General features: G+C 33.6%; 1 protein-coding gene across 3 annotated transcripts; it reads right to left on the bottom strand.

The window, feature by feature from the left end:
* Nucleotides 1–3,883: 3,883 nt before the first annotated feature.
* On the bottom strand, nt 3,884–7,793 carry LOC127138219 (uncharacterized). Of its 3 annotated transcripts, none has more exons than XM_051064612.1 (7): nt 7,584–7,793; nt 6,198–7,459; nt 5,936–6,060; nt 5,232–5,822; nt 4,667–5,126; nt 4,366–4,565; nt 3,884–4,277 (listed from the first exon to the last, which is right to left on the bottom strand). In XM_051064612.1, the coding sequence occupies exons 2-7, from the start codon at nt 7,305–7,307 to the stop codon at nt 4,160–4,162; spliced, it is 2,604 nt and encodes an 867-aa protein (XP_050920569.1). In that variant the 5' UTR covers nt 7,308–7,459; nt 7,584–7,793; the 3' UTR covers nt 3,884–4,159. The 3 variants fall into 3 exon arrangements, with proteins under 3 accessions (XP_050920569.1, XP_050920576.1, XP_050920572.1); XM_051064619.1 differs by having other exon boundaries at nt 6,198–7,384; XM_051064615.1 differs by having other exon boundaries at nt 6,198–7,366.
* Nucleotides 7,794–27,331: the final 19,538 nt, after the last annotated feature.

Here is a 27,331-nt window from a genome sequence, read left to right as displayed (position 1 = left end):
CAATCCGGTATAAATATTACTCCTAATATTCATACCTATGTTTAAGACTTGATAACTCTTTATCCATGATCCATGAGATGTGATCATCAGTCTACAAACATAATAGTCTTAATGCTTTAATGTTATCCCACTTCACACTAAAGCTCGACTACGGATACTTTAGGAATATTGTCCTTATGTTTAATGTGTTCTCATGATTAAGTCACACTTAATACATTAAACGGACTACCTATTCCAGGGACTTTATTAATCAACCATAATAAAGAGAATGCCTTTTATTATTCGATACAAGTACCAAAATGTATTGGCCTCTAGGGCTTACACCAACATAATCTTTCTCAACAATAACTTCTGAATCAAGCATAAGCTCAACAACTTTTTTACTTTTTTTTCTTCTGGTTCTACCGCTTAAACACTTTTTCGAATCTCAAGGAAATTGCACCCACATTAGGGAATTTTTTATTCACTACTATTTGGATAGGTAGTTGGTTGGGTCTTTGAGCCTGCATGACATTCATTGAAGTGGAAAGTTGTCCAATTTGTGTCTCCAAATTCTGAATACTAGAATCAGTTCGTTGTTGAAATTAAAGATTATGTAAGGAGAATTGCTTAACAAGGTCCTCTAATGAAGTCCAAAAGCTTGTGGAGTGTTTTGTAGAGGTGGATTCCTATACCAAATATTTGGATGGTACTTGTACTGACGGTTTCTCTGAGGATTGTAAATGTTTGTTGCGTACACTTGGTGCAACTCAGTAATTGAATCCTCTTGCAAGGTAGGGCAATAATCTGTTAGGTGTTCAAGAAAAGTGCAAATGCCACATAACCTTTTTGTTTGAGCCTTAATTAATGCTATTGTTCAATAATTAAAGCCAGTTGGCCAAGTTTGCTTTCTATGGATTTGTGGGAAGAAGAAGCTTGAATTTTATTCCATCCTTTTGTCAGAACCATATAATTGTTTTTGGTTGTGAATTATTGGAAATTAATGACATATTTTCAATTAAATCTTTTGCTGCAGTTGAGGTCTTATCAACTAGTGCTCGTTCACTAGTAGCATCCAATTTTTTTTATCCATATGTAGCAATCCTTCATAGAAATACTGGATTAGTAAATGCTCAGAGATCTGGTGCTACGGATAACTCGATACTAATTGCTTGAATCTCTCCTAGTACTCGTTCAAAAATTCTCTGTCAATTTGTATAATACCACATATTCATTTTCTAATCGAAGAAACTGTTGAGGCAGGAAAAAATATTTCCAAGAACACTTTCTTTAGATCATTCCATCTTGTAACAAAGTTTTGTCCAAGATAATACAACCAATCTTTCGCAATACCTTGCAGTGAGAATGGAAAGGTCATGAGCTTGAGATGATCCTTTATGACTCCTTGAGGCCTCAATGGTGTAGATCACACAACTTGGAGTTCTTTCAAATGCTTATGACGATCTTCACCTACAAGACCACTAAACCTTGACAACAAGTGTATTAAACCAGATTTTAATTCAAATGATACATCAACTTCAGGATATTCAATATATAATGCATTATAATTAACATATGTTACAACAAGTTCTCTTAAGGTTCTGTTTTGATCAGCCATGATATGATTATCAAATTAACACATAATAAAATAAAATCAATATCACTAATGAGAAAACATAGTCAAATAAAATCAAAATCAAATTAACACAAAATCTAATAAAATCACTAATACAATAAAATTATAATCAAATTAACACAAAATCAAATAAAATAAAAGCACCGCAATGCGACAATTACGAAATGGGAAAAAATGACCCTATTGAGAAAATAATGAAAAATAGAAAAGCGATTAAAAAAAATATAAAAATTATGAAAATATGACTAAAAATAAAATAAAATCTGCTATAGAATTTACAAAGTTTTTTAGATTTATTTGAAAATACGAAATTAGAAAAAAATTAAATAAAATAGAAAAAAGAGGAATTTGTAATTTTGAGGGTCAAATTCCCTTAGAAGTTTCTTAGAGGAAGTATTGTTTGTTGATTTTTTTCTTTTGATTTTATGAAAAAAAAAATTCGGAACAATTCGAAACAATAACTTATAGAGTCACCTGATATGCTGGGATAGTTGGCACTATACTGCAACCCTAGAAATCAACAAACAAAGACAATTTTTTTTTTTTGCTAATAAGACTCTAAACTAGAATTCTAAAATTAACTAAAATCAATATAGAGTCCCCGACAACTGCACCAATTTGATCAATTGTCGCACACTGGTCAAAAATGAGTAAATAAAGTGTAGAATAAGGAAGCAACACTTTCATCGTATCGCAAGAACTCTAAGTTAATTTAAACAAAGGAAAGAAACGAAAATGAGGATTTTAGGTTTTCAGACAATTGAAAATAAAGAAAACAATTACAGTTATTAACAAATTAATCTTCTCGTTCGGTAAATTTAGACTTATCATTGGTTATTATATCACCAATTCTCTAAGCGGGTTCAATTCCTATTTGATTATAACATCTATTAAACAAACATAATCAATATCGTATGAATTATATTTCTATTTACCACATTAAGCATGAAAATTGAAGATCAGGCGAAGTTAATGAATAAGCTAAGTTAATACGCAAAGTTAATGAATATTCATCAATCAAACTTAATCAATCATATTCTATGAAATTTGAATTAAACAAATAAGGCACATAAAACAAAATTGAAAAGAAGTGAATAAAAATTGGATAATATAATAAACTAAAAGTCTTGATGAAATTCCAAAACGGTAAATTAACTTTGGAGTTTAGTCGACTATGTAATCCTAGTGCTCTTCTTTATTTCCTAAAAACTGTCTCTATTTTCCTTATGTCGAGTTTATCTTAAATAATAAAGAAAATTGGACTTTAAGAGCACCGACTCGAAAAACAAACCTGACCCAAAACTAACTAATTTATTTTTATTAAGTCTGGAACAAAAATTGATAATTTGAATCCTCTTCACTCAGAATTGGCTTCTGATATCAAAATAAAACTTGTAGCTCTTTCTCCTAGCTTTCCATCGCATATTAGAACGTGTCAAATAAAATATTGTAGCTCAAGTTATGCGCTGCACAGTGAGAAGCTATCAAACTATATTTTATTCCGAAAACAAACAACATAAATAAAATCAAATTTAAACTTAATCTCAAAAACATATTAAAAACAATGAAAATAATGCAAGAAGTTATAAAATTGTCGTAGCACAAAATAAAATATGGTGTATTAAAATACACTGATCAATTGCCTTTCTCAAGTCTATGGACAACAAAAATTGGAAAGCAATCGTAAATGGATGGACTCTTTCAAAGGTTACAACCGAAGACAATACTAAAACTTTGAAGCCTGAGAAAGACCGATTAAAAGAAGAAGATGAATAAGCATTTGGTAACTCTCGTGGCCTTAATGTCATTTATAATTGAGTTAACATGAATATATCTAGAATCGTTAATACCTGCACCACTTTCAAGGAGGCTTAGGAACTCCATAAACTGTTTACGAAGCTGATAAATGGTTTTCACACAGCTTTTACTAGTTGTTTTGCTTTAGTATTTTTTCCTTTTTTATTAATAGATCGCAAAAGTATAATTTATATTCAAATAGGAAAATATCGTTCCACATATGATTATTGATTCTTTTTATTTGATTGATTATCTAAAAGAGATACTTTAATTGATATGATAATTCATAATGGTTATTTAGAATTATAATAAAATGAGCCTTAGGAATATGATTTCTTAAATAAACTATATATATTTCAATTTTCTTATATGCTACGAGAATTCATCTTTTACCGAAAATAATAATTACAAATATCAAAGCATATAAATGTATCTATGAAAACATAAAACAATCTCAAGAGAATCAACACGTAAAAGTTGAAATTTACTTATATTTTAATTATAAATAATATACAAGCACTAAAAATAATAAATACATTATTTACAACACGTATCTGCTAATAAAAATCCGCCGCAACACGAACTTATATTGCAGCAAGGAAAAAAGGTTAGATTAAAACTATAAGATGTACCCTGATTTTTCAACCTAAATTCTCCTAAAAAAATCATATACTTGGAAAGTATACGTGGAAAGGAGAAAATCAAGTCTAGTGTTCTAAAGTAAGATACTCTTTCAACCGTGACAGTCTATGCTTCAACATGCACTCGAACAACATCGTCTATTTTAGCCCTACATATTGGACATTTTCCTTTCTTCCATTGCAACTCATTGGCACACTTCAGACATGCACACATGTGTCCACACCTGAAAAAGAGGTTCGTGATAACATGTTACAAGAGTGCCTCCAAAAATTTGAGACGGCTCTAATTATATGTATTATAAATATACATACCTGTAAAAAACCGAGTCAACTTTCATCTCATTGCAAATGCAGCAGTTATCTTTCTTATCAGCTTTGTCATGTGACTTCTTTTCCTGTAACTGCATCTGCATCTGCATATCCATGCAACTCTTTATTGATTTCCTTAGTTCAGACATTTCTTGATAAAGTTGCTCCATGTGTCCTCTCATATTATATATGATTTCCATTTCCTGTAATTATCGCAACCATTTTGTATATTTAGTTAGATATAAATATAAAAACCTTGGACTAAAAAACCTATCTCAAGGTGACAGTTCAATGAAAAGCTTACGATCGAATGGTGGTTGATAGGCGGGGAGTTTTGCTGAGTATTTTCGTGATAGAAAGAGGGAGACTGATAAGGTTGTTGTGATGATGTAGAAGCAACTCTATCGAAATCGTCACCAGCTTCATTGTCTCTATAGCTCCATGATAAGGATTGATTTGAATAGTCTCCGACTTCATGATACGAATCGCTTACCAAGCTCTCCCCTTGCTCCTCTTCATGCTCTTTCTCATCTTGCTTCTCTTCTTCTTCTTCTTCCTCCTCCTCGTTTACGGTTTTCTCTATTTCATTTTCTCGAGGAGTTCTTTCAGGTTGCAGGTGTTCTTTGAAAAACGCCATCAGCGCTTCGTTGTCTATCTCATCATCCTGACTAGTGACCAGATGTGTTTGTGTTCCCTTATGAGAATGCATCAATCTGTCCATTTTTTCTCGGAAGTCACTCGAAAGGAAAGTCGACACTGTCCTTCTGCAAACATAATTTACTTATATTCAGTTCAGTGTTATAAAAATCATTTTCTTGAGTTTCTGACCAATTCTCAATCTAATTATCATACTCTAATCTAGCTAATACCTTTGAAGAAGCACTTGTATATCGTTCTTTGGAGAACCGGTGTCTTGCATCTCTTTATACCAAGCCTGCCTTCGCTCTTCCCAATAGCTTCTCGGCCGAGAAATTTCGCTGAACCAGTCATAACTATTTCCATCATAGTTCTCATCCACCATCTCTTCACAAATGCTTTCAGCATAGTTCTGGTCACTTCCCTCCTCATCTGCTGCACAATCATAACCGGTTTCATCATATTGCTGGCTAATTTCCTCTTCCTCTTTCTCATTAACATTTGAATCAGTCATCAACGTAGCTGCCTCAGAAGTTTCCTTGGCATACTCATTCTGAGCCTCAAAACATGTTTCTTGAGATTTGATTTTTGAACTTGGCTGATCTTTTTCTCTAGTAAGAGACACTGACTTTTGAGTCAATTCGATGGCGTGACTCGTAGTTCCATGAGCAATCTCACTGCTTGCGTCTTTGTTGAGTTGACCAGTGGTGGAAGAGTTTTCTAATTGTGTGATGTTGTTTCCTATCTCCTTGCGAGGATTTCGTGTCTTCGCTACCTCTGCCTCAACTGTACCTCTTTGTTCCACACCAGTGATGAATTTTTCCCTGCATTATATGAAGATAAAAGTGGTTCACTATCCTTACTTATGATGAATGTTGCATAAGACTTATTAGAAATCTCTATAAAAAAGTTGACATTTGTATCGAAATGATCAAACCTTAGTTGCATAATTGTAGATCCCTGTGATTGTACTTGTTTGCTTACTTCAGATGATGTTGATTTCTGGTCCGGTAGAATATTAGCTGCCTCGTCATGTTGTGACGATTTATGTCGTAGTAATGCCTGCATTCATACACAAAATGACTCAGAAAAGGGTTAGTGAATCGTGACCGCAATTTGGGCTATGATAATAGGTTTTTGATGTCTTGACAACAAATGAGACTGCACTAATAGCATAAGAAAATCACTCTTTTTTTTACCTGAATGCGACCTCTTTGTGTGAACTTGGAGACAGTTCCACGTTCAGCCAGGTTCTTTAGCTCCCCATGTCGATCTTTCTCCAACTGCATAAACAAATCATTGAAGGCTCGACGCCCTCTAATTCCTGGCGAACACGTCACCTGAGGAACAGCTCTTTGGTCTGAAAGTTCTGGTGCAGAATCTTTACAAGGAGAACATGCCACACTGCTATTACCACCACACCCTTCATTGTCATTTTCATCCCCAAAATATGGAGTTGGACTCTGAGTTTGGCTCGTAGCAGTGAGTTTCTTTATGATATCAGCAACACTGACTCTATCACTCTCCGACGAACACCACCTACTTTGGTCACCCGTCTTATCAGACTCCCAATCAGGGGAAGAAAATTCTTCGTTCCCTAATAACTGCCCTTCAAGACACTCTCCAATTTCCGACCCTCTTTGTTCTACCACAACAAACACATTCTCATTGTTGCAAGACGCACTTGTACCACAATTTGGACTTGTTTTCTCCATTGGAGTATTGGGTTTAGAAACACTTGTTTGGTTAAGCCTTTTTTCCCATATCTGAACAAGCGAAGACGCACCAAGGTTCGGTATCTCCGAAGAACATTCATCAGAGGTAGTAGAACTAGTTGTCCTTATAGGCATGTCATCATTGACGTTGTCTATCGACAACAACTCAGCTTCATTTTCCAACGTCGACACCATCTCACGAGCTTGCTTCGCAGCCCATCGATCAAGAAGCCGCGAATGCCTCGGGCTAATCAACGAAGCCAAGCTCGATTCATCTTTGTTGTTGTTGATAATTTCATTGGGATTGTTTCTTGTCAAACGAATCTTTGCAAGATTGTTGCCAGGTTTCGAAACCCAAGAAGAACCATCATCCTTGTTTTTGTTGCTGTTGATTTGACCCTCGTTGTTGTTTTCATTTGTTGTTTGAGAATCAGAAGACATGGAAATGCACGTGTTAAGATGATCCATAACAAAGTTCTTAATGTTTCTCTGAAAAGCACCATGTTTCTCTCGATATCCATCGCGGTGATTGCGATCTCTCAGAACACAACCAAACGGTGAAGAAGACGCAATTTCAACACCAGGAGATGCCATTGTTATTTTTTCTTCTTCAAACTTTCAACCAGGTTTGGTTTGATTCGGTTCAGTTTAACCTGAAATGCAAACAACCCCTTTCATATAAAAGGGTAAAGAGATTGAAAACATTGCAATCTCACAAAAAACATCATGAGATACATGTTTTTTATCTTGTTGAAAAAAACACAGAAAACAAAAAAAAAACAGAGCAATGTGAAACAGAGGAGGAGGAGAAACTAAAAAGAAGGTAACGGATTAAAGATTATAAATGGTAAATAAGTATATGAAGATTACCTCATTCCTGTTTTCTTTGCCTATAATTAGAGATGAAAGCGTAATAGATACGAACAATGAGTCACACACAAAAATAAGGTAGTTTCTTATTTATGTTTTTTCAATTCAACGATGATGTTGTGTTTCTTAGTTTTTGGTTTGGTTCTAAATATAGTGTGGTTAAAAATGGAACAAGCGTTTAGTTTAGGGAATAGAATGAAAGAAAACAAAGGTGTGAGGTTCTTGTAAGAAGGGTGCAATGTAAATTGTATATGATATAGTTTGGAAGACGTTAGATTTTAAGCCGTTGAGATTGTGGGGTCGTTAGATGTAAAAGAAAAAGAAAAGAGAAATTACACCAAAGAGAGCGTCTTTGTGTAGCTTATTATTTACTTAATAATAGTAATATATATGATCACTTTCTAGTTTAATTTTCCCGATAAAAATTGGATAGAAATCGGATATCCTATGCACGCAGTTGTAAAGATTAATTTCTCGAGTTTAAAAAGATTATAACGGACTGCAAATATTTTTTTTAAGATGAACTAATTCAAAAAATCAAAAAATCGATTTCACCGTTTATTTATAGGACTCAATTAAAGTCAAAATTGTCACAAAATTTCACGAACCCACCAATTGTGTTATAAAATCTATAAGTTTTTTCCACACTTCTTGTCTTTAATTGTTCGTTTTAGTGGGTGTGCAGTGTGGCACAAGCATCATTGTTTGTGCATCATTTATGGCAGCTTTTATAGATTAAAAAACAGTATGCATTAGTTATTATTAACAACAGTTGTTAGATTGTTACCGAAAATAAAAAACAACTGTTATCTGATTGTTACTGAAAACAAAAAAACAACAGTTATCACACATTCTTCCAATTTTTTTCAATACTTTGATGCGTTTAATATTGTCAGCCAAAATTGGTTTTAGAGCCATGCTGTTTTAACACAATAAGATAATAATATAGATAACTAATGCAGTTTAAATTTGTCAACAAAAAAAAACCAATGCAGTTTAAATTTGTCCAAAAAAAACACTAATGCAGTTTAAGTACATATTAGTTAATTATAACTAAGGCAATCTAACTGGATAGTAATAGTTAATTAGTGTCCTTGTTAAACATTTTATGGTTTTATGGTTAGACATAGGTTAACATTGTGTTCGAGATAATATTAGTTAATTAGTGTTTTTATTAAATATTTTATAGTTAGACTTTGGTGCGATATTTTTGTTTTTGTAAGGATACATTAGATCAAATTTTAAATTTAATATGGTATTGGAGCTTATCGATTGGACCATAGGTCACCTACTCGTTATATCCACACATCAAATTCAAAAGAGTTTTGGACGTGAGGGGTTGTATTGGAAAGATTAGAAGTCTAACTTTGATTAGAGATAGAGCTTTTAAAGAGTTTATAGAGAGAGACATCCTCAACCTTAATAACCTATTTTGTAAGAATGAGTTATAGCAAATTTTAAATCTAATTCATTTTGCATTGTGCATTCATGAGTTAACATTACAAGCCATGACACTCCCATATTTATAGGAGCTTATGCATGGATGCATAGAGAGCTTATGTCACCAAGCAACATTCTTCTACACATGTGCATGGTGATCTATGCTTACAAACACTTAAACATACAAATGTTTGGTGTAATATATCACATGCTAAAGTATAGGATGCTATATTATACCAGTCTTCTAATACTCTCCCACAAGATAAATGAGGGATGTAAGTCGTGACTTTGATCTTGATTAGAAGATCTTGAAAAGAAGTTGTGCCAAGCGGTTTTGTAAGGGTGTCTACATTTGCACACTACTAGGACCGTATTGAATCTTCATCTTCTTTACTATAACTCTCTCATGAACAAACTGGATATCTAACTCAATATGCTTTTCCCTAGCATGAAGAATTGGATTGTATGACAAGACTGCATTAAGATTATCACAAAGAAGAGTGGGGGATGGAATGACACGACAAGTTCATTGAGAATGGGCTCTACCTACAACAGTTATGAGTGGTGTGAGCTAACTCATGGTATTTGGCCTCAGTGCTTGATCTAATAACAAGAGGTTGCTTTTTGGAGCTCCATGACACGAGGTTTGGACCAAAAAAGATGCAAGAATCAGAGGTAGATCTATGATTATCTTAGTCACTTGCCCAATCTGAGACTATAGACCGTTAGAGAGCACTTTTGTGATAATAAAGCTGGAGTGAGATGTAAGCCATGTGTAATGGTCTTCAAAACCTTGGTCTTCAGAGTTTTGGCACAATTCCTCAGAATTTGGTCTTCAGAGTCTTCTAATCTTGTTCTTTAGAATCTTCAGAACTTGAGCGCATAATCTTGAAGGCAAACAAACCTTTAGAGACTCTTCAACCAGAGTCATAGTCATAAGCTTTAACACAAACGTTCATCAAAATCATTGTCTAAGATCTTTTTAGAACTTAACAACATCTTGTAAAACACTTGTATCTCCTCAGAATCAGAGTGCGTTGATTCCAGAATCTGATGACATCACACATCATTGCTTCAGAGTTAGAACCTGTTAGCAAAAGCTATACACTAAATAAAAACCACTAGTGTGCAAAATTATTCTCTAATAAACAATGCATTATTATCACAAAAACTAAAGGCCAGATGCAGAATCAAATCTTGTTCTAACAATCTCCCCCTTTTTTATGATGACAAAACCATATTTTTGATGAACAATTTTTACTTAGTTTAATCACATAGAAATATCAGAGCGAGGCTTGTAAGCTTCCCCTGAATTTTATACTATTACAAATTATTTTCTAGCTTACAATGTTGGAGTTAGGTTTGCAAGCTCCCCCTGAATTCAAGACTTAAAATAATCTTAACACATATAAAAATTTCAATCAGCATTAAAGAAATAACTTCCTGTAAGGAAAAAGCCTCGTTGATACTCCCTTTCAGAAAGGCAGACGCCTGATGACTATCTGATTGCTATCTTCCCATAAGGCAGAAGTCTGGTTTGAATGGATGAAATAGCTTCCCATAATGCATCAATTTTGATATAGAAGTATTTCATTCAAAGTATTGCTTGAGTGTCAGAAAGTCTGGTTATCATCCTCATCACAGAGCATAATCTATCAGAGCTTTCATAGCCTGGTTGAATTGTTCATGAGAACTGATGTCTGGTTTCATAGCCTGGTTGTATTCATCTGGTTCAGAACTTGTATACATCTCGTTTAGAACTTCATCTGGATCAGAGATTATATACGCCTGGTTCAACTGAAGCACTTGGTTCAATAAGCACTTTCTTCATAACAGAATGACTGGTTCTTTAAAAACATAGGTTTGGTTACTATGAACTTATGAACTCAATTCAACTTGGTTAATTCCTTAGTACCTGAAACACTTGGTTAACATGATGAACTTTTTCAAAATTCTCAAACGGGTTATCAATGTCAGAAACATATAAAACATGTTTGGGTTTCAGAATTGGAATTAGATATATCAAAATCAATCATTCTTTCTCCCCCTTTATCATCATTCAAAAAGAATTTAAAGACAAGGTAAACACAATAATTCTTTCTCCATTTTTTTTCATTTCATTCAAAGTAAGAGAATTCAGAGTACATAAATGAAAAGAAAAATAAAACAAAGACAACACAAAGTTTTTAAAACTAGGGTTTAGGAGGGTGTGACACTCTTGATAAGATCTCTTCAAGCATCCCTTTTAGCTTTGATGTTCTTTCCTTCACTTCAGAATTCTCAGTAGATAGATGCTCCAAAGCCTTCAGAATGAATTCCTCAGAATTCAAAGTATTCTTTGCACCAAAGACACTCCCAACTTCTAGAGTAGGCTCAGAAGTAACCAAAGGAGCCTGAACTGGAGAAGGAGGCGGAGTCACAACTGGAGCAAGAAGCAGAAGAGTTGGAGGAATCTTCTGAAGCAGTGGTTTAACAATACCAGAGAGTCTGGCATGGAAGTTCCTTTTTTCTTCCTTCAGGCAACCAATTTCCAGCTCTTCAGAACTGACTTAGATCCAACTTCTAAAGTTTTTGGTAAGAGCATACACCTCAAAGAGGTTTGTGTTAGAAGAACAAGCCTCAGAGAGAGTGTGGAGTCTTCCAACAGACTCATGTTTAAACTGAGTCAACAAATCATCCAAAGGAGTAGGACGAATCTTGGTTTGAATAAAAGTCAGATCGGAATAGAGACAAGAGCTCCTGTCTGGGACTGCGATGGCTTCAATGATTCAGACTGTCTTACTAAATCATCATATTCCTCAAGGTTTGGGTTAGGTTAAGATTGGATTTCGGTGTCAGAGGAAATGTTAATGGTTAGGTCAGAAGAATTAGGGGTAGATGTTTCATTGTTTCCGCGTCTTTCCATGAACACATCAATGACAAGTTAATAAATGTGTTAGTTGGGTGGAGTGAATGTGTTTTCTGGAAAGGCACAGGCTTCAGGCATGGTTAAGTTAAGGGGAATGAAGTAGGTGTGAAAAAATCAGAATTAGAGGGATGGTTATCTATATCAGAAGGTTTGGTAATGGGAGTGGTTATAGAAGTGGTACAGGCACTTAAGATTGGTTGTGCAATGGTTATTATAGTGTGTGATTCAACAAAGGTTGGAGTGGGTATAAGGATTGTGACATAAATGTATGACATGGAAGTGGTGGTTGTTTCAGAGGCACTAGAGGATTTTAAAGGAGGGGTGGTTATAATTCCAAAAGGAATGTATGATGGTGGAGAAAGTTGACGAGGAATAAATGAAGTAGACATAACAGAACTTACAGACTAAAAATGAGTCTCAATCATAGGTGTCTTACCATGATTCCCAGAAGGAGTCACTTCAAAAGACCTAGCAGACTCAAAACTAACAAGTTCTGCTTCTGGTCTCATCGTGTCCTTCAGAATGCTGAGTCCAGAAGTCCTAGCAATTTTGGTGTGAGTTTTGACAGATCTAGAAGGTCCTTCACCAAAATATATGCGATTCCTTTTCCTTTTCAGAGAATACACATCTTCATGGGTTTCAGGAAGTTCCTCAAAGACTAATACTTTCTGAGGATGACCCTTTGCCAAACATTCAGCATTGTAATGTTCCAGAACCTCCTTAGATTCTTCCTAAGATAAGAAAGGATAATCATTCACTGACATACTTCTAGAACCAACAGATACCCGAGCGTAAGGAACACTCGAAATATGAATAAAATAGAGTCGCCACCAAACTTTATTTATTCCCAAAGAGGGACAGGGAAAATATCGATAAAACCCACGAAAAATAAAAAGAAATGGTCGTTGCAACCAAATCGGGTTCGAGAGTCGGTTATGTAAGAGAAATGTATTAATACCTCTCACATCTATTGTACTCAACGGGACCCATATAGTTAGTTCCGTGTTAGATTGTTAGCATGATATTAGTTTGTGTTCTTCTACCTATCAGGTGAGAAAAGAGAAAGAAAGAAAGGAAATACTTAGGGGTTTCTTAATATTAATGTGCCTGACAAGATTTCTCAATCCAGCTCATATGTATCTCTAGGTGCTATGGAGAACTCAAGGCTACATAGTTCTGCTAAAAGAGAAATACTGAGTTGATTGCTTTTAAGGAGTGATCCTTTAGACATATCAAGTGATTAAATCATTACTTGTTGCTCTCTCTTGGAGGCGGAAGTCTTTGTTTGTTTCACGTCGGATATGGATAAAACATACTCGTTTCTAAAAATGTTTTCAGGGTCGCATAAGGGCGAAAAACAAGTTTGATTGGTTAAGTTACTTTTAAAAAAATATTTGATCTTTGCGGAAGGTGAGTAAACATTTGAGCAGAGGCGTACACCAAGTGCGCGTTTACTCGGGGTGTGCATGAATGTGGTCCCATTGTCCCCTTATTCCAAGTTTATATAACGTGTTATTGATTTGAAAGACTAATAATAGTTTTGAATTTAGTGTACTCCGGAAGCTCGACCATCAAGGGGTCTGAAGAGATGTGCATCTCTTGGTCCTTTGTCTTTCAATTTTATTACGAAAAAAGATTTTGCATCAACAACTTGACGTTGGATCAAGTATTGCAAGTTTATTATGAAAATAGTTTGGATGTGACGGGGGTTATGCTCGACTTTGAATTCAATTTGGATTTGATTTGAGAAAAAGGCTCGACGTTGGATCGAGTGTTTATTTATTTATTTATTTATTTATTTCTTCTGAAAGTGATTGATTTTAATCTTTGGTTAACCAACAACTAACATAATAAAAATAAATGAAATCGGTAAACTTATTACACAATGCGGGAATGTGGTACAATTTGCTGAATGGGGATACAGTATAATGATTATCAATGCGAGTTTAAAAGACAATTGTAAATAAAAGAATCTCATGGTAAGAAGGCCCAAGAGAAAGCCAAGGGACTCGAACTAAACTTAGAAGTTTGAACTACATAAGTTAGCGCTATGTTAAGCAATTGTAAGGGGATTCATGTAGGAATCATCCTATCTGAGGATGATCAACAAGACTTTATGCGTTTAAGCAAATTTATGAAGTTAGATTGAATTTTTAACTCTGAAATTGCATTGTATATGTGAAAAACTGATTTTAAACGACAAAAAGAAACAAATATTAAACTAAAATAATTTAGCGCTATGTTAAGCAATCGTAAGACGATTCAGGTAGGAATTACCCTATCTGAGGCCGGTCAACAAAATTATATGCTTTTAAGCAATTTCTAAAGTTAAATCGAATTTTTAACTCTGAAATTGCAAGACATATGTGAAAAACCAATCAGAGAAATAAATCAATTTTCCTATTTGATAATTAAATTAAATAAATAATTGATCAATAAATAAACATAACAATAATAATAAACAAATAATAATAATAATAATAATAAATAACAATAATAAATAATAATGATAAATAATAGAAATAAATATTAATAACAATAATAATTATTAACAATCAAAATTAACAACAATAATGTAATGACAATAATAAATAATAATAGTACATAAACAAATGATAATCAATAATCAACAATGATATCAATAAATAATAATCAATAATAATAATAAATAATAGTAATAAGCAAAAATAATAATTTTAACAATAATAATAATAATTAACAATAATGAATCACCCAAATAAATAAATAATAATAATAATAATTAGTAAACATAATAATTAATGATAATGATCAATAATAATAATAATAATATTTAAAATTGTTAGTAACAATAATTATAATAAAATTAACAACAATATTAAATAATAATGAAAATTAACAATAATAATAAAAATAAATAAAAATAATAATAATGAAAATAATAATAATATTTAGTTAATATTAATAATAATAATAATGAATAATCAAAATAATAATAATAATAGTAATAATTTAATAATATAATAATATGATAACAAAACAAAATAATAAAAAAAATTAAAAGAAAAAGGAGGAAAAAAATAAATAAGACGATGCAATAAAGGGAGATTGAAAGTTAAAAAAAAAAACATTTCTACCACCCCCTGCATGACACGTGGTAGGGGGAATAGTCAAAAAAAAAAAATTAAAACACGAAGACTTCTCTTCTTTTCCCTCATTTGCTCTCTAAATGTGACAGAAACATCAAAGTTTAAATAAAAAAGTCAAAAGCTAACAACCGTCTTCATCTCTCACTCCCTCTCTCAAGTTTAAAAAAAAAATGAAAAACACAACAAATGAAAAATCTAAAAAGGTGTTCCTCAAACTCTTTCTCACTCACCCTTAAAGAAATCGTGTATAACGACGAGTGGTTTGAGCGGCGGTTACCTGCGGAAACGGATTGGAGGTTGAAAGGTTGTTTTACTTTGAACTGTATTTTTGTTTTGTTTTATTTTTTGACAGGTTTTGTTTATGTTGGAACTTTGATGAACTAATGGTATCATAGTTGTTGCGGTTCGTGGAGGAGAGGTAAATAGTGGTTGTTGCTTTGTTTATGGAATGGTGGTTATGAGATTGATGATGATGAAGATGATTGGATGATGACGGTGGTTTATGCAGCGATTAGAGTTTGTTAAGGGTGAGGAAGATGGTGATGGTATTTGAAGGATGTGTGTCGATGTTGTTGTTGTTATGTTTTTTTGTTAACTTTCTACAGAGAAAAAAACAAGGGTGAAAGGTGGTTTATGTGGGATGAGGAAGGAAGATGAGAGAGTTTTGGGTTTGGGAAGGTGAGAGTTGAGAAAAAAAGAAGAAGTTTGAGTTGAAGAATATGAGAGAAAAAATTCTCAGCTTTTTTGCTTATGTTTCTCGTTTTCCTCTACCTTCTATCTTCTGCTTCCATCTTAACAAAATGAAAAAAAAATTGTTCCATCATGCCCGCGTGTCATCTTTCGGTTGGTGACCCACTTGTTTTTATATTGATTTGGACCTTACAAAATGAAGGCATTTGGTATCGTGTGTACATTGCAAATGGTCACTCTCTTCATTTTTTCCAGTAACATCATATATGAAAATAAGGTTTATCAATTTTTAATATGTCAAAATGTACCCTTAATGAGTAAAAATAGTATAAAAATGGGTTTTGAGAAACTAAATCAAATAAAAATAAACTAATCTAAATAATCAAAATTGGATCGAAACGAGAACATAGAAAATTCTAATTAAAAGGACACAAAATGAATAAAAATAGGGTGCAAAAATGATTGAAAAAGTAAACTGAATGCACCAAAATGATCAGTGTGAAATAAACTTCTCGAAAACATACAAATTTTGATCAAATTTTGAAATAAAAAATGACCGGTTAAAAGGCTCAGGCTGATTAGAATGCGACGAAAAAGTAGCCGAAAAATAAAATGAGCACGCCAGGTTAAACCACACGAAACGTAGATTAGTAATACTGACATCTGCAAGCTCAATTTTAAAATTTTCGTTCGCTAATTCGACGTATATTTGAAAATTGATTTAACTAGTTTGTCTATAGATCCACAAACTTATTCTGAGCGACATTTTAAACACTATGCGGAACAAAATGCATGTTATGACAAGTATAAAATGCAGACGTCTTGAGGATACACTGAATTGCTAACTGAATAAACGTGAATAGACAATCAATGCAAATGAATCTCTCTTGGACCATTTGCTTCTGATTCTCAAACACAAACAAAATCCTACAAAGATTCAGATGACGATAGTACTCTTGATTGTCACCTTCTGAACCTCTGAAATACTATGCAATAAAAATAAACGATGCACTGGGACTAAGAAATCAAGTCCTTGGACTTCTTAATCAATAAATGACTGAATGAACGTCATCAAGGTCATATAAAATGCCAAAACTTCTGACTTTTCATCTAATTCCTGATGAAAGCTTTTAACTTATGAAATGCATGACAAAATGGATTGGTTATGATATGTAGATGCAAGTCAAAAAAATTAGAATAAAATTTAGGGTACGGCAATAGCATTTATCAAGATGGTTCTTTCTTTATGATGATTCTTATAGTCTTTCTTTTTTTAATCAATCATCACTCTTCTTTCCACTTTACTGCCACTTGCATCTACTGGATGTACGTAGCTATCAACTACTATATCTCATAGATCAACATCGTAACCTAGAACGAAGCTCTCTATTCTATCCTTCCAATAGTCAAATATATCTCCATAAAAAATAAGAGGTTTAGCATTGTAATAATCTCTATCATTTGTTTAAGTAACTTGTGATGGAGGGCAGCCAATGTGTTCCACGTTGAATTTTTATCTAACACTGTTAAGTGTTTGATAATCTTATCAAGACTAGAACCGGAGCTCTGATACCAATTGAAGGTGGCAAGAAACACAAGAAATGAGGGATTTGAATTGGGTTTCTTAAAACAAAAGATTTTTCAAAACCAACTCAATCAAGCAAAAACACAAACAAGAAAAATAACAAAGTTATTTTTATACTGGTTCGCTGTTAACGAAGCTACCTCCAGTCCACCCTACCAAGGTGATTTCTCATTCTCAAGAAGGACTTAATCCACTCTAACCAAAACCTGATTATAGACACCACAAATACAAATCGTCTTTATCTTCTTGAGTCTATTTGACTAAAACCTAGTCACTCAAGGAAACCACTCAAACATATTTGAGATTTACAAGTTGTGTTTATAAAGAATGCTTCTAAGAAAGCAGACTAACACAAGTTAATACAATGAATATTTCTCACACAGTAATGGGAAAAAAATCTTGTGTGTTTATAAATAATATACACAGAAAATTTTTACTTCAGCAAAAACGTGTGTATGTTCAGTAGCGTTAGCGTTGTCAAAGCATTAGCAACTTCTTCCAATATTCAAGTATCCTTTATATAGGCATATAAAAGAACTGTCGGAGGTTAGAATTAGAATACTGAAATGTAGTTGTCTCTTTCATAATGGTTTGCATATAAGAGACAAAATGGTACAATAATATTGTCCTTAGCCCACAAAGTCAGCGTAGTGGAGGAAAGGTTGATCTTGTATTGTGTACTATTTTCCTGACACAAAACCTTTTGATCTTATCTTCTAATATTTAAAGGCTTCTGATGAAATAATGTTGAAGCATACTTATAAGGATCAAGAGGCAAGTTGACAGAATCTTCAAAACCTTGGTCTTCAACATCTTGACACAGTTCCTCAGAACCTAGTCTTCAGAGTCTTCAAATCTTGTTCTTCATAATCTTCAGAACTTTAGCATAGAATCTTGAAGGTAGATAAACCTTCAGAGGCTCTTCAATTAGAGCCACAATCAGAAGCTTTAACATGAACGTTCATCAGAATCGTTGTCTAAGAGATTTCTAGAACTTGGCAACATCTTGTAAAGGACTTGTATCTCCTCAGAGTCAGAGTGTGTTGATTCCAGAATATGATGATGTCACATGTTATTGCTTTAGAGTCAGAACTTGTTAGCAAAAGCTACACACTCACTAAGCCAAAAACTGGAATAGACAGCGCACCTTAGAGGGCGCTTTATTACAAAAGCGCTCTCTAAAGTGAAGCGAAAAATAAGGAGCAATAGACAGCGCACTTTAGAGGGCGCTTTTGTAATAAAGCGCCCTCTAAGGTGAAGCAAAAAAATAAGGAGGAGATAGAGGGACAACAATACATGGCGCTTTTTATAAAGCGCCCTCTAAGGTTACCCTTAGAGGGCGCTTTTTGTAAAGCGCCCTCTAAGGTTACCCTTAGAGGGCGCTTTGTATAAAGCGCTGTTATAAGTCCATGTGCATTTCCAGCTTATAAAGCGCTTCTGGAAAGTCTTAGAGAGCGCTTTCATAAGCGCCCTCTTAGGCCCCCTTTAGAGGGCGCTTTTTTTCCACAAGCGCCCTCTAATGTCCCCTTTAGTAAACATTAAAATTATAAAATACTGCGCGTTTTGTTATTTCACTATCTGTTATATATTTTCGTTCTTTTTCACGTTAGGGTTCTAAGGCGTTTTCCTTCCACCTTTGTTAGATCTACATTATTACTGCGCGTTTCCTCCTTCTACCAATCAAAGGTACACGCTTTGCCCAATTTCTGTTTTATGTTATTGCTTTGTTTTAGCTTTGCCCAATTTCTGTTTTATGTTATTGTTGTCTATGCTACGTTTGTTTCGACCTGTAAAGTTTCAATATTCATAGTCATTTAAATAGTTTGGGTTTATTAGGGTTATACGACCTATGAACATGATAGCGCATGCAATGGGACTACATTTGTTTTCGACCTGTTTTATGTTATTGACGGTTGGTTTTTAGTGACCATGATAGCGCATGCAATGGGACTACATTACCCAGTAGTTAGGGTTATACGACCTATGAACATATGATTTTGTGTCAACACCAGTATCATTAGAAACCTAGGTCCGAATGTGTTTGAACTCTTCTGAAATTGTTTTTTGTTTATTTTAATTGTTTTCTTTATTACAGGTAAAATGACTTTTATGATTTTAATTGTTTTTACATTTGTCATCTGATTTTAATTGTTTTCTTTTTTACAGGTAAAATGGCTATTATGAAGTCAATCATTCGTGCAAGGGGCAAGGGATGCTCGGAAGTATCAATTGATATTTGTTTAGATGGAGATGCTTTATTGTCGTCAAGCCTCATTCGCGTAGATGATGATGCTGGATATTTGAAAGTATCCCTCTACGACAATGGAACATGTCCATCTAAACATATATCAATTCTATCTTCAAAAGATAAGGGACCAAAAATATAAGGGGATTACGCAGCAAATCGAGTCAGTTGCATAAAAAGAAAAAGGTATAAACACAATTATATGATATTTATGATTTTAATTGTTTTTACATTTGTCATCTGATTTTAATTGTTTTCTTTTTTACAGGTAAAATGGCTATTATGAAGTCAATCATTCGTGCAAGGGGCAAGGGATGCTCGGAAGTATCAATTGATATTTGTTTACATGGAGATGCTCTATTGTCGTCAAGCCTCATTCGCGTAGATGATGATGCTGGATATTTGAAAGTATCCCTCTACGACAATGGAACATGTCCATCTAAACATATATCAATTCTATCTTCAAAAGATAAGGGACCAAAAATATAAGGGGATTACGCAGCAAATCGAGTCAGTTGCATAAAAAGAAAAAGGTATAAACACAATTATATGATATTTATGATTTTAATTGTTTTTACATTTGTCATCTGATTTTAATTGTTTTCTTTTTTACAGGTAAAATGGCTATTATGAAGTCAATCATTCGTGCAAGGGGCAAGGGATGCTCGGAAGTATCAATTGATATTTGTTTACATGGAGATGCTCTATTGTCGTCAAGCCTCATTCGCGTAGATGATGATGTTGGATATTTGAAAGTATCCCTCTACGACAATGGAACATGTCCATCTAAACATATATCAATTCTATCTTCAAAAGATAAGGGACCAAAAATATAAGGGGATTACGCAGCAAATCGAGTCAGTTGCATAAAAAGAAAAAGGTATAAACACAATTATATGATATTTATGCATAGAAAATGTTAATTCTTGATCTTATACATCACCTAACTAATTTTATGATATTTTAGGTTCATGCTATTGATATTGAACAAAAAGAGGTTGTTGCTAAGAAGACTGCTGCTACCAAAAAAAACATACATCTCAGAGATGTTTTTGCTACTTAGTTTTATTTCTTTTTAAGTTATGAATTAGTTGTATATAGAATCTTTAGAAGTTAAACGATTATATATCAGTGGATTGTTGTATATGTATGGATTGTTGTATATAAGGCTTGTTGAATGCAATGTGTGAAAAAGGGCTTCAAATTATATAGTTTTGGGTGTACTGCTTCAATATACAGGTTGTCTAAAATAAAAAAAAATATAGCGCTTTTTTTAAAAAAAAATTTAAATAACCACCCACTTTAGAGGGCGCTTTTACTGGAAAGCGCCCTCTAAAGTGGAAACATTTAAGGGTTTAGAGGGCGCTTTTACTGGAAAGCGCCCTCTAAACCCTTAAAAGTTTCCACTTTAGAGGGCGCTTTCCAGTAAAAGCGCCCTCTAAACCCTTAAAAGTTTCCACTTTAGAGGGCGCTTTTTTGAAAAAGCGCCCTCTAAACCCCTTAAATGTTTCCACTTTAGAGGGCGCTTTTTTGAAAAAGCGCCCTCTAAAGTGGCCCTTAAAGGTCTTAAAGAGCCACTTTAGACAGCGCTTTCACTAGGAAAAAAAGCGATGTCTTTACCTATGCCAGCGCCAGATTAGAGGGCGCTTTAAAGCGCTGTTAGAGGCCAAAAAAAGCGCCCTCTTTTCCCTTATTTGGCGTAGTGACTAGATAAAAATCATTAGTATACAAAATTGTTCTCTAAGATACAATGCATTGTTATCATCAAAACTAGATGCCAGATGCAAAACCAAATCTTGTTCTAACATCTTCTTGAATAGAGCCATTCAGAAATTCATTATTTATGTCAATTTGTTAAGTTCCCATTTATTGGTCACACCAAGAGTTAAAATCACTCTGATTATGGTATGCTTCACAACTGGAGATTTTTTTTCATTAAAGTCAAAACCAAATTGCTGATGATAGCCTTTGGCGACAATTCTGGCTTCGTACTTATTCAATATGCCATCAGGTTCTCCTTAACCTTGAAAACTCATTTACATCCAACGTGATTTCTATGAGGTGGAGAGATGTCAGAGTCCAGGTATGATTGGCCAATAGAGCTTATATTCAAGTTGCATAGCTTGATACTACCCAGGTTTGGATAAATCTTGATTGATATATTGGGGTTCCGCATGTGTGAGAAAAGTTTTAGGTTTGGAATGAATACTTTTTAACCTTGTAAACATAAGATGGCCATTGATATGCACAATTTAGGATGTGTAGTTATTTATGAAAGGGAAACAATGGTTGAAGGTGAAGGGAAAGTCCCGTCAAAAGATGTACTATCAAGGACATTTTAAGAAGGAGTGAATCTAGTATTAGGTTGAGATTATTGAGTATGACTAATTGAGGTGCTTTGAAGTAAGTTATTTTCAAGGGAAAGGTAAATGTTAGTACTTGACCTATCAATTGGTGACTGAACAAATGATATGATATCCTGCACAAATTAAGAAGATATGGCATTGTCCATTGAGTTTGTGACAATTATATTGGATGGTTGATGAGAGGAAGAGTGAGGAAATATAAAGGACTAATCACAATTAGATTGTCCTAAAGTGTTGGTATCATATTGAAACATAACATGGAAAGGAAAGTGATGCTGGTGAAATACAACATCTTTGGAAATGAACACCTTCCCATACTTTCTAAGACACTTGAAACCTTTGCATTGAGATGAGGATCCTAATACATACACTTTTAACTTATGAATTCTAGTTTGTGTTTTTAATGGGATCTTGTAAAAGGAAAGCATGCACAACAAAAAACTTTGATAGATTGGTAGCTAGGTAACTTGTGATACAAGGCATGAAAAGGGGATTCAAACTTGGTCAAGCCATTTGTTGGGAGCATATTGATTATGTGTTATGAGGTAGAAAAGTTATTATCCCAAAACTTAAAGGGAATGGAAGAATGAGATAACAAAGTAAGTCCCATTTCCATAATGTGTATGTTTTCTTTCCCTTGTTCTATTTTGATGAGAGGTCTGAGGATAAGTCAACCTATGTGAGATGCCTAGTTTAGAGAGATGCTTAGTGAAAGATCTAAACTCTCCCCCATCATTTGATTGTAATGCCTTGATAGTGGCGTTAAATTGAGTTTTGACAAAGCTGAAGAACAACTTGAAGGCATGTAAGGCCTCTAACTTTTGGTGCAATAAATATATCCAAGTGTACTTGGTGTAGGAATTCACTAAGGAAATGTAGTAGTAGAATCCCGAACTAGATGGATGGGGTGCAGGGTCCTAAAGATCAATATGCGCAACTTCAAAAGAAGTAGTATACATAGTAAAAGATAAGGGATCATGTATTATATGGGATTTTCCTAAGCAACAATATTTACAAAATAAAATAGTTCCTTTATTGGAAACATTGATATTACAATGTTTTAAATCAATTCTACCAGTAGGAAAATGAGCATGATATAACTTATAATGCCATAAAGAGATAGTGCTAGGTTTATTTACACCATAAATAACATAACAAGATATTGAATTGATGGTTTTATGCAAAGGAAAGGAACCACTATGACTCAAGGAAGATATCCCTGAAGGTTCCACAAGAAGTTTTGTAAATCAATGTAAGCCAATTGAGTCAAGGTAGCCTTTAAGAAGAATAAGCTTAGAAACCTGAGATTTAACATAACACTTATCATCAATAAATTCAAAGACAAAGTTGTTATCTTTTGAAAATTTGGAGACTAAAAGCAAGTTTCTTGTTATGCAAGGAACATAAAGTATATCACTAAGAGAAAGAGGAATGGTATGGTTGAATTTGGGAAGCACACATGAGGACCCTACACAATTAATGGATAAGGATTGACCATTAGTTACATAAACATAACTTTCACTTGCATAAGGTTTCACGGTATGCAAGAAATGAGCATATGAAGTAAGGTGTTGAGAGGCACATGAGTCAGCAAACCAGACTTGTTTCCCAAGCTCCTCGGATATGGAATATTCATGAGTGGCCATCATAGATATGACATGAGGGTCAGAGATTGATGTTTCATGTTTGTCATTGGATGTACCTTAAAACTATGTCAAATTGGACTGATCTCGTGTAGGTGTGAAGGGTTCATCAAACCTATGCCAATATTGAGCAACACCATATCCATATTTCCGACACAATTGACAAGTATATTGATTGCCTAAAGAGGGACGACCTCTACCATGATTCATGCGCCCCTGCCTAAATTTCCTACAAAACTTTCATGCACACCACCTATTTGTTAATTTGTGTGATCCATTTTTGCAGTAACACTATACACAACAAATTCCTGACTTAACTTGTCAACTTGAGCTTCTTGATCCTAGAGGAGTTCATCAATATCAAAGAGTGTTATAAGATATGAATTACCATACATTTGCATGAAAAACATGTTATACTTCTCTGATAATCCATCAAGGATGGAATCAATTTGATCTTGATCTAAGATCGAGTCTCCAATGTTAAGTAAAGAATTCACATTGTATTTAACACGAAGCACATATTCAGTCATGGATCTATTTCCTTTATTCATAGATTTTAACTCAACATAAATTTTCCTAACTTGTGCATTCATATGAGCATTAAATTACATGTGAATCTTGTCACATACTTCAAAGGAATGTTTTCAATATAACACTCAAGGCAACGTAAATTTAGATATGGTAGATAGAATCCAGATGAGCACAACTTGTTCCTCTATAATCGAAGCTTCACACTCTTCAGACACATTGCCTTTGAAGATATCTTGTTCAAATTTGAACTTCTATGGATTTTGAGGATTCACCACTCTTTTCTAGACTCTTTGAGTGAGGATGACACATTTAACTTGCTGATTCCACATGAGTTAATTTTTGTCTTGAAGTTTGATCAAAATATTTAGAACAAAGTGATGCGATGAAGATGAAGCGGCATTGATTATGATTACCTGAGAATTATGAGCCAAGATTCTAGCTGTTGCGGCTTGAGATGATTCGTACATGGCCACAAATGCAAGGAAGAAGATGAATTTTCCAGTTCTTGGAACTTGAGGAAGTTAGTTACAACCTAACGAGAGTTGATTAGAGAGATAAAAAATTAAACTAGGTGAATGATATCGTGATAAAATGTGTGAAGTTCATTTTACTTTTTGCATTCCTGAGTTAACCTTACAAGCCATGACACTCTCATATTTATAGGATTTTATGCATGGATGCATGGAGATCTTATGTCACCATTCAACATTATTATACACATGTGCATGGTGATCTATGTTTACAAATACTTAAACATACAAATGCTTGGAGTAATCTATCACATGCTAAAGTATAAGATGTTATCTTATAGTAAGCTTCTAATACAATTTAAATACATATTAGTTTATTATAATTAATGCAGTTTAAATAGATAATAATATTTAATTAGTGTTCTTGTTAAACATTTTATGGTTAGACTTTGGTTAATAGCGATGCGTGTTTGAGACATGATGTTTTAAATCGATAATATTAGTTAGTTAGTGTTCTTGTTAAACATTTTATAGTTAGACTTAAGTTAACAGTGAGGTGTGCTTGAGACATGATATTTTTATTTGGAGGAATTAGTCTATTTGCAATAAAGTTGTTTTTTTCTTTTATAAAAAAAGGACATTTTTTGATAATCGAAGAAATACCAATGGGTCATAGGTATTGTACTTGCTAAAAAAGTACATATGTGTGGCACCCCCTATGCTGGTAGGTGTGACCAAAGGCTTTAGAGTTTGTGGTGATTAGGGAAAGCTCGTGCGGGTGAGAAGCCTTATTTTGAAGGTGTTCATTGTGAGGTTAGAGCAAATTCGCGAGGGTGAGAAGCTCTATATTTTGGAGGGATTTCATGGTGAACTCAGGATATCCCCTCAACCATAAAGTTGAGGTATTTATAGAGGCATATGGGTCTGGATTTTGGGAATCTTGAGAAGTAGTAACCACTCCACCTTGACTAGGGAATCTATTGACTACCTAGTTATTAGGAAATCATGGTCATGACTTCTTCCCCACATGGTTATGGACTGCGTACACGCCACCATCCATGTTTCTGATTAGGGCGAGTCACCTATTGAGCAGGGATCATGCATAAGCGACTTGTTATAAGGCGGAAACCTGATGGGAGTTAGTCTCATTTCACCCTATTATGGATCTTTAAAAATATATCACTATAAGTCTTAAAGGGAGTTTATGTTCCAAAATACTAGGATAATAATAACAGATAGTGGGAGAATGTTCGAGGTATAAAAATGTTTATGAAAATTCACAATCTCTAAGCATAATGTTTGTAAGGGCAAAATGCTTAAATAATATGTCTTTTATCCAGTCATTTTTTTTTGTATTCTCCATGACTTTAATTCACATTCTTCCCAATATTGACCCACCAAAGTATACATACTTGAATCATTTTTTGATTTTTTTGAGGCTTAAGATTTAACAATGTGAACTAGGTTCCCCTTCATAAAATGAATTTTTCTCATATAGTAAATTTAAAAAAATACCATGGCTAACATTCAAATGTAGACTTTGTGTGTTAGTCTTGACAAATAATCATCGTCAAGAAATAACATGATGATTGAATTGTCAAGATCTTTCAGTTTTAGGGAAGTATTTTTCTCACTTCATAGGGGTCTAATTTATTCATTCATGCATTCTATCATTGGTTTAGTAAAATTATATAAAAATAATAATATGAATGACATTCAATTATAGACTTTATGTGAAGTCAAACCTCTCTATGATGAATGTTTTTGATGAAGACAAAACTCCGAGCAACAAGAAGGCAAAGATGTTATTCTATGATAAAGCATCTTGATTCAAGAAGTTAAGCGTTTCACTTCAAGAAGGTATAATGAGAATATTTACCTTCACTAAAGTCTTAGATGCTCAAGTATTCATATGGCTATTGCATAACTTTTCATAGTGCATTAAAAATATCTTAGAATCATCTTTTTCATTTTCAAACTGGGTAAATCGATTTACCTATAAGGGAAATCGATTTACCACTGAAGCTTACATTTTTTAAAAAGCAAAAATTAATTTTTTCATTTAGTTAAATCGATTTACCACTTAGGAAAATCGATTTACCACTGGAGCATTACATTTCCAGAAGCGAAATTTTAAGTTTTTTAACTAGGTAAATCGATTTACCTCTTAGGGAAATCGATTTACCACTGAAAGATTTTGAAAATTTTTAAACGTTGCAACAGGGTAATCGATTTACTCATTATGTAAATCGATTTACCACTGTGCGTTTCTGAAAAATCAGTGGTTGTTCATACACCTCTTCATGCACCATTTCATGGAATCTTTTCATTTCATCTTTGACAATTGTTCATGATTTTTTCAGAACATTACCATGTTTCATTTGAGGTGTTATGTGCATATAAATACATGATCTTTCAAATTCAAATTTCACCTCTTCCAATCAATCTCTTAGAATTTTCAGAATTCACACTTATTATTTTAAACCTTCATTCAAGATATTTTCTGCATATTTTCATATCATTCAAAACAGAAAATTCTTGAGCAATCTAATATTTTTGTGTTGTGAATTATTTTTATTGGAAGAGAAGATCAAGCAAATTGATATATCACTTTGTGTGATTATTTTACTACAAACTTTACATTCAATCCATTGTTGTAATCCATATCTTATTTTTAAAATTGTTGAAAAATAAGATTGTGTGTTTTGTAAACACCTTGCTGTCCAGGATTGTTAGAAGCAA

The sequence above is a fragment of the Lathyrus oleraceus genome, chromosome 1, assembly GCF_024323335.1.
Source record: "Lathyrus oleraceus cultivar Zhongwan6 chromosome 1, CAAS_Psat_ZW6_1.0, whole genome shotgun sequence".
NCBI lineage: Eukaryota > Viridiplantae > Streptophyta > Magnoliopsida > Fabales > Fabaceae > Lathyrus > Lathyrus oleraceus.
The sequence above is the reverse complement of the archived record's forward strand: the minus strand, read 5'-3'. Positions and strand labels throughout refer to the sequence as shown.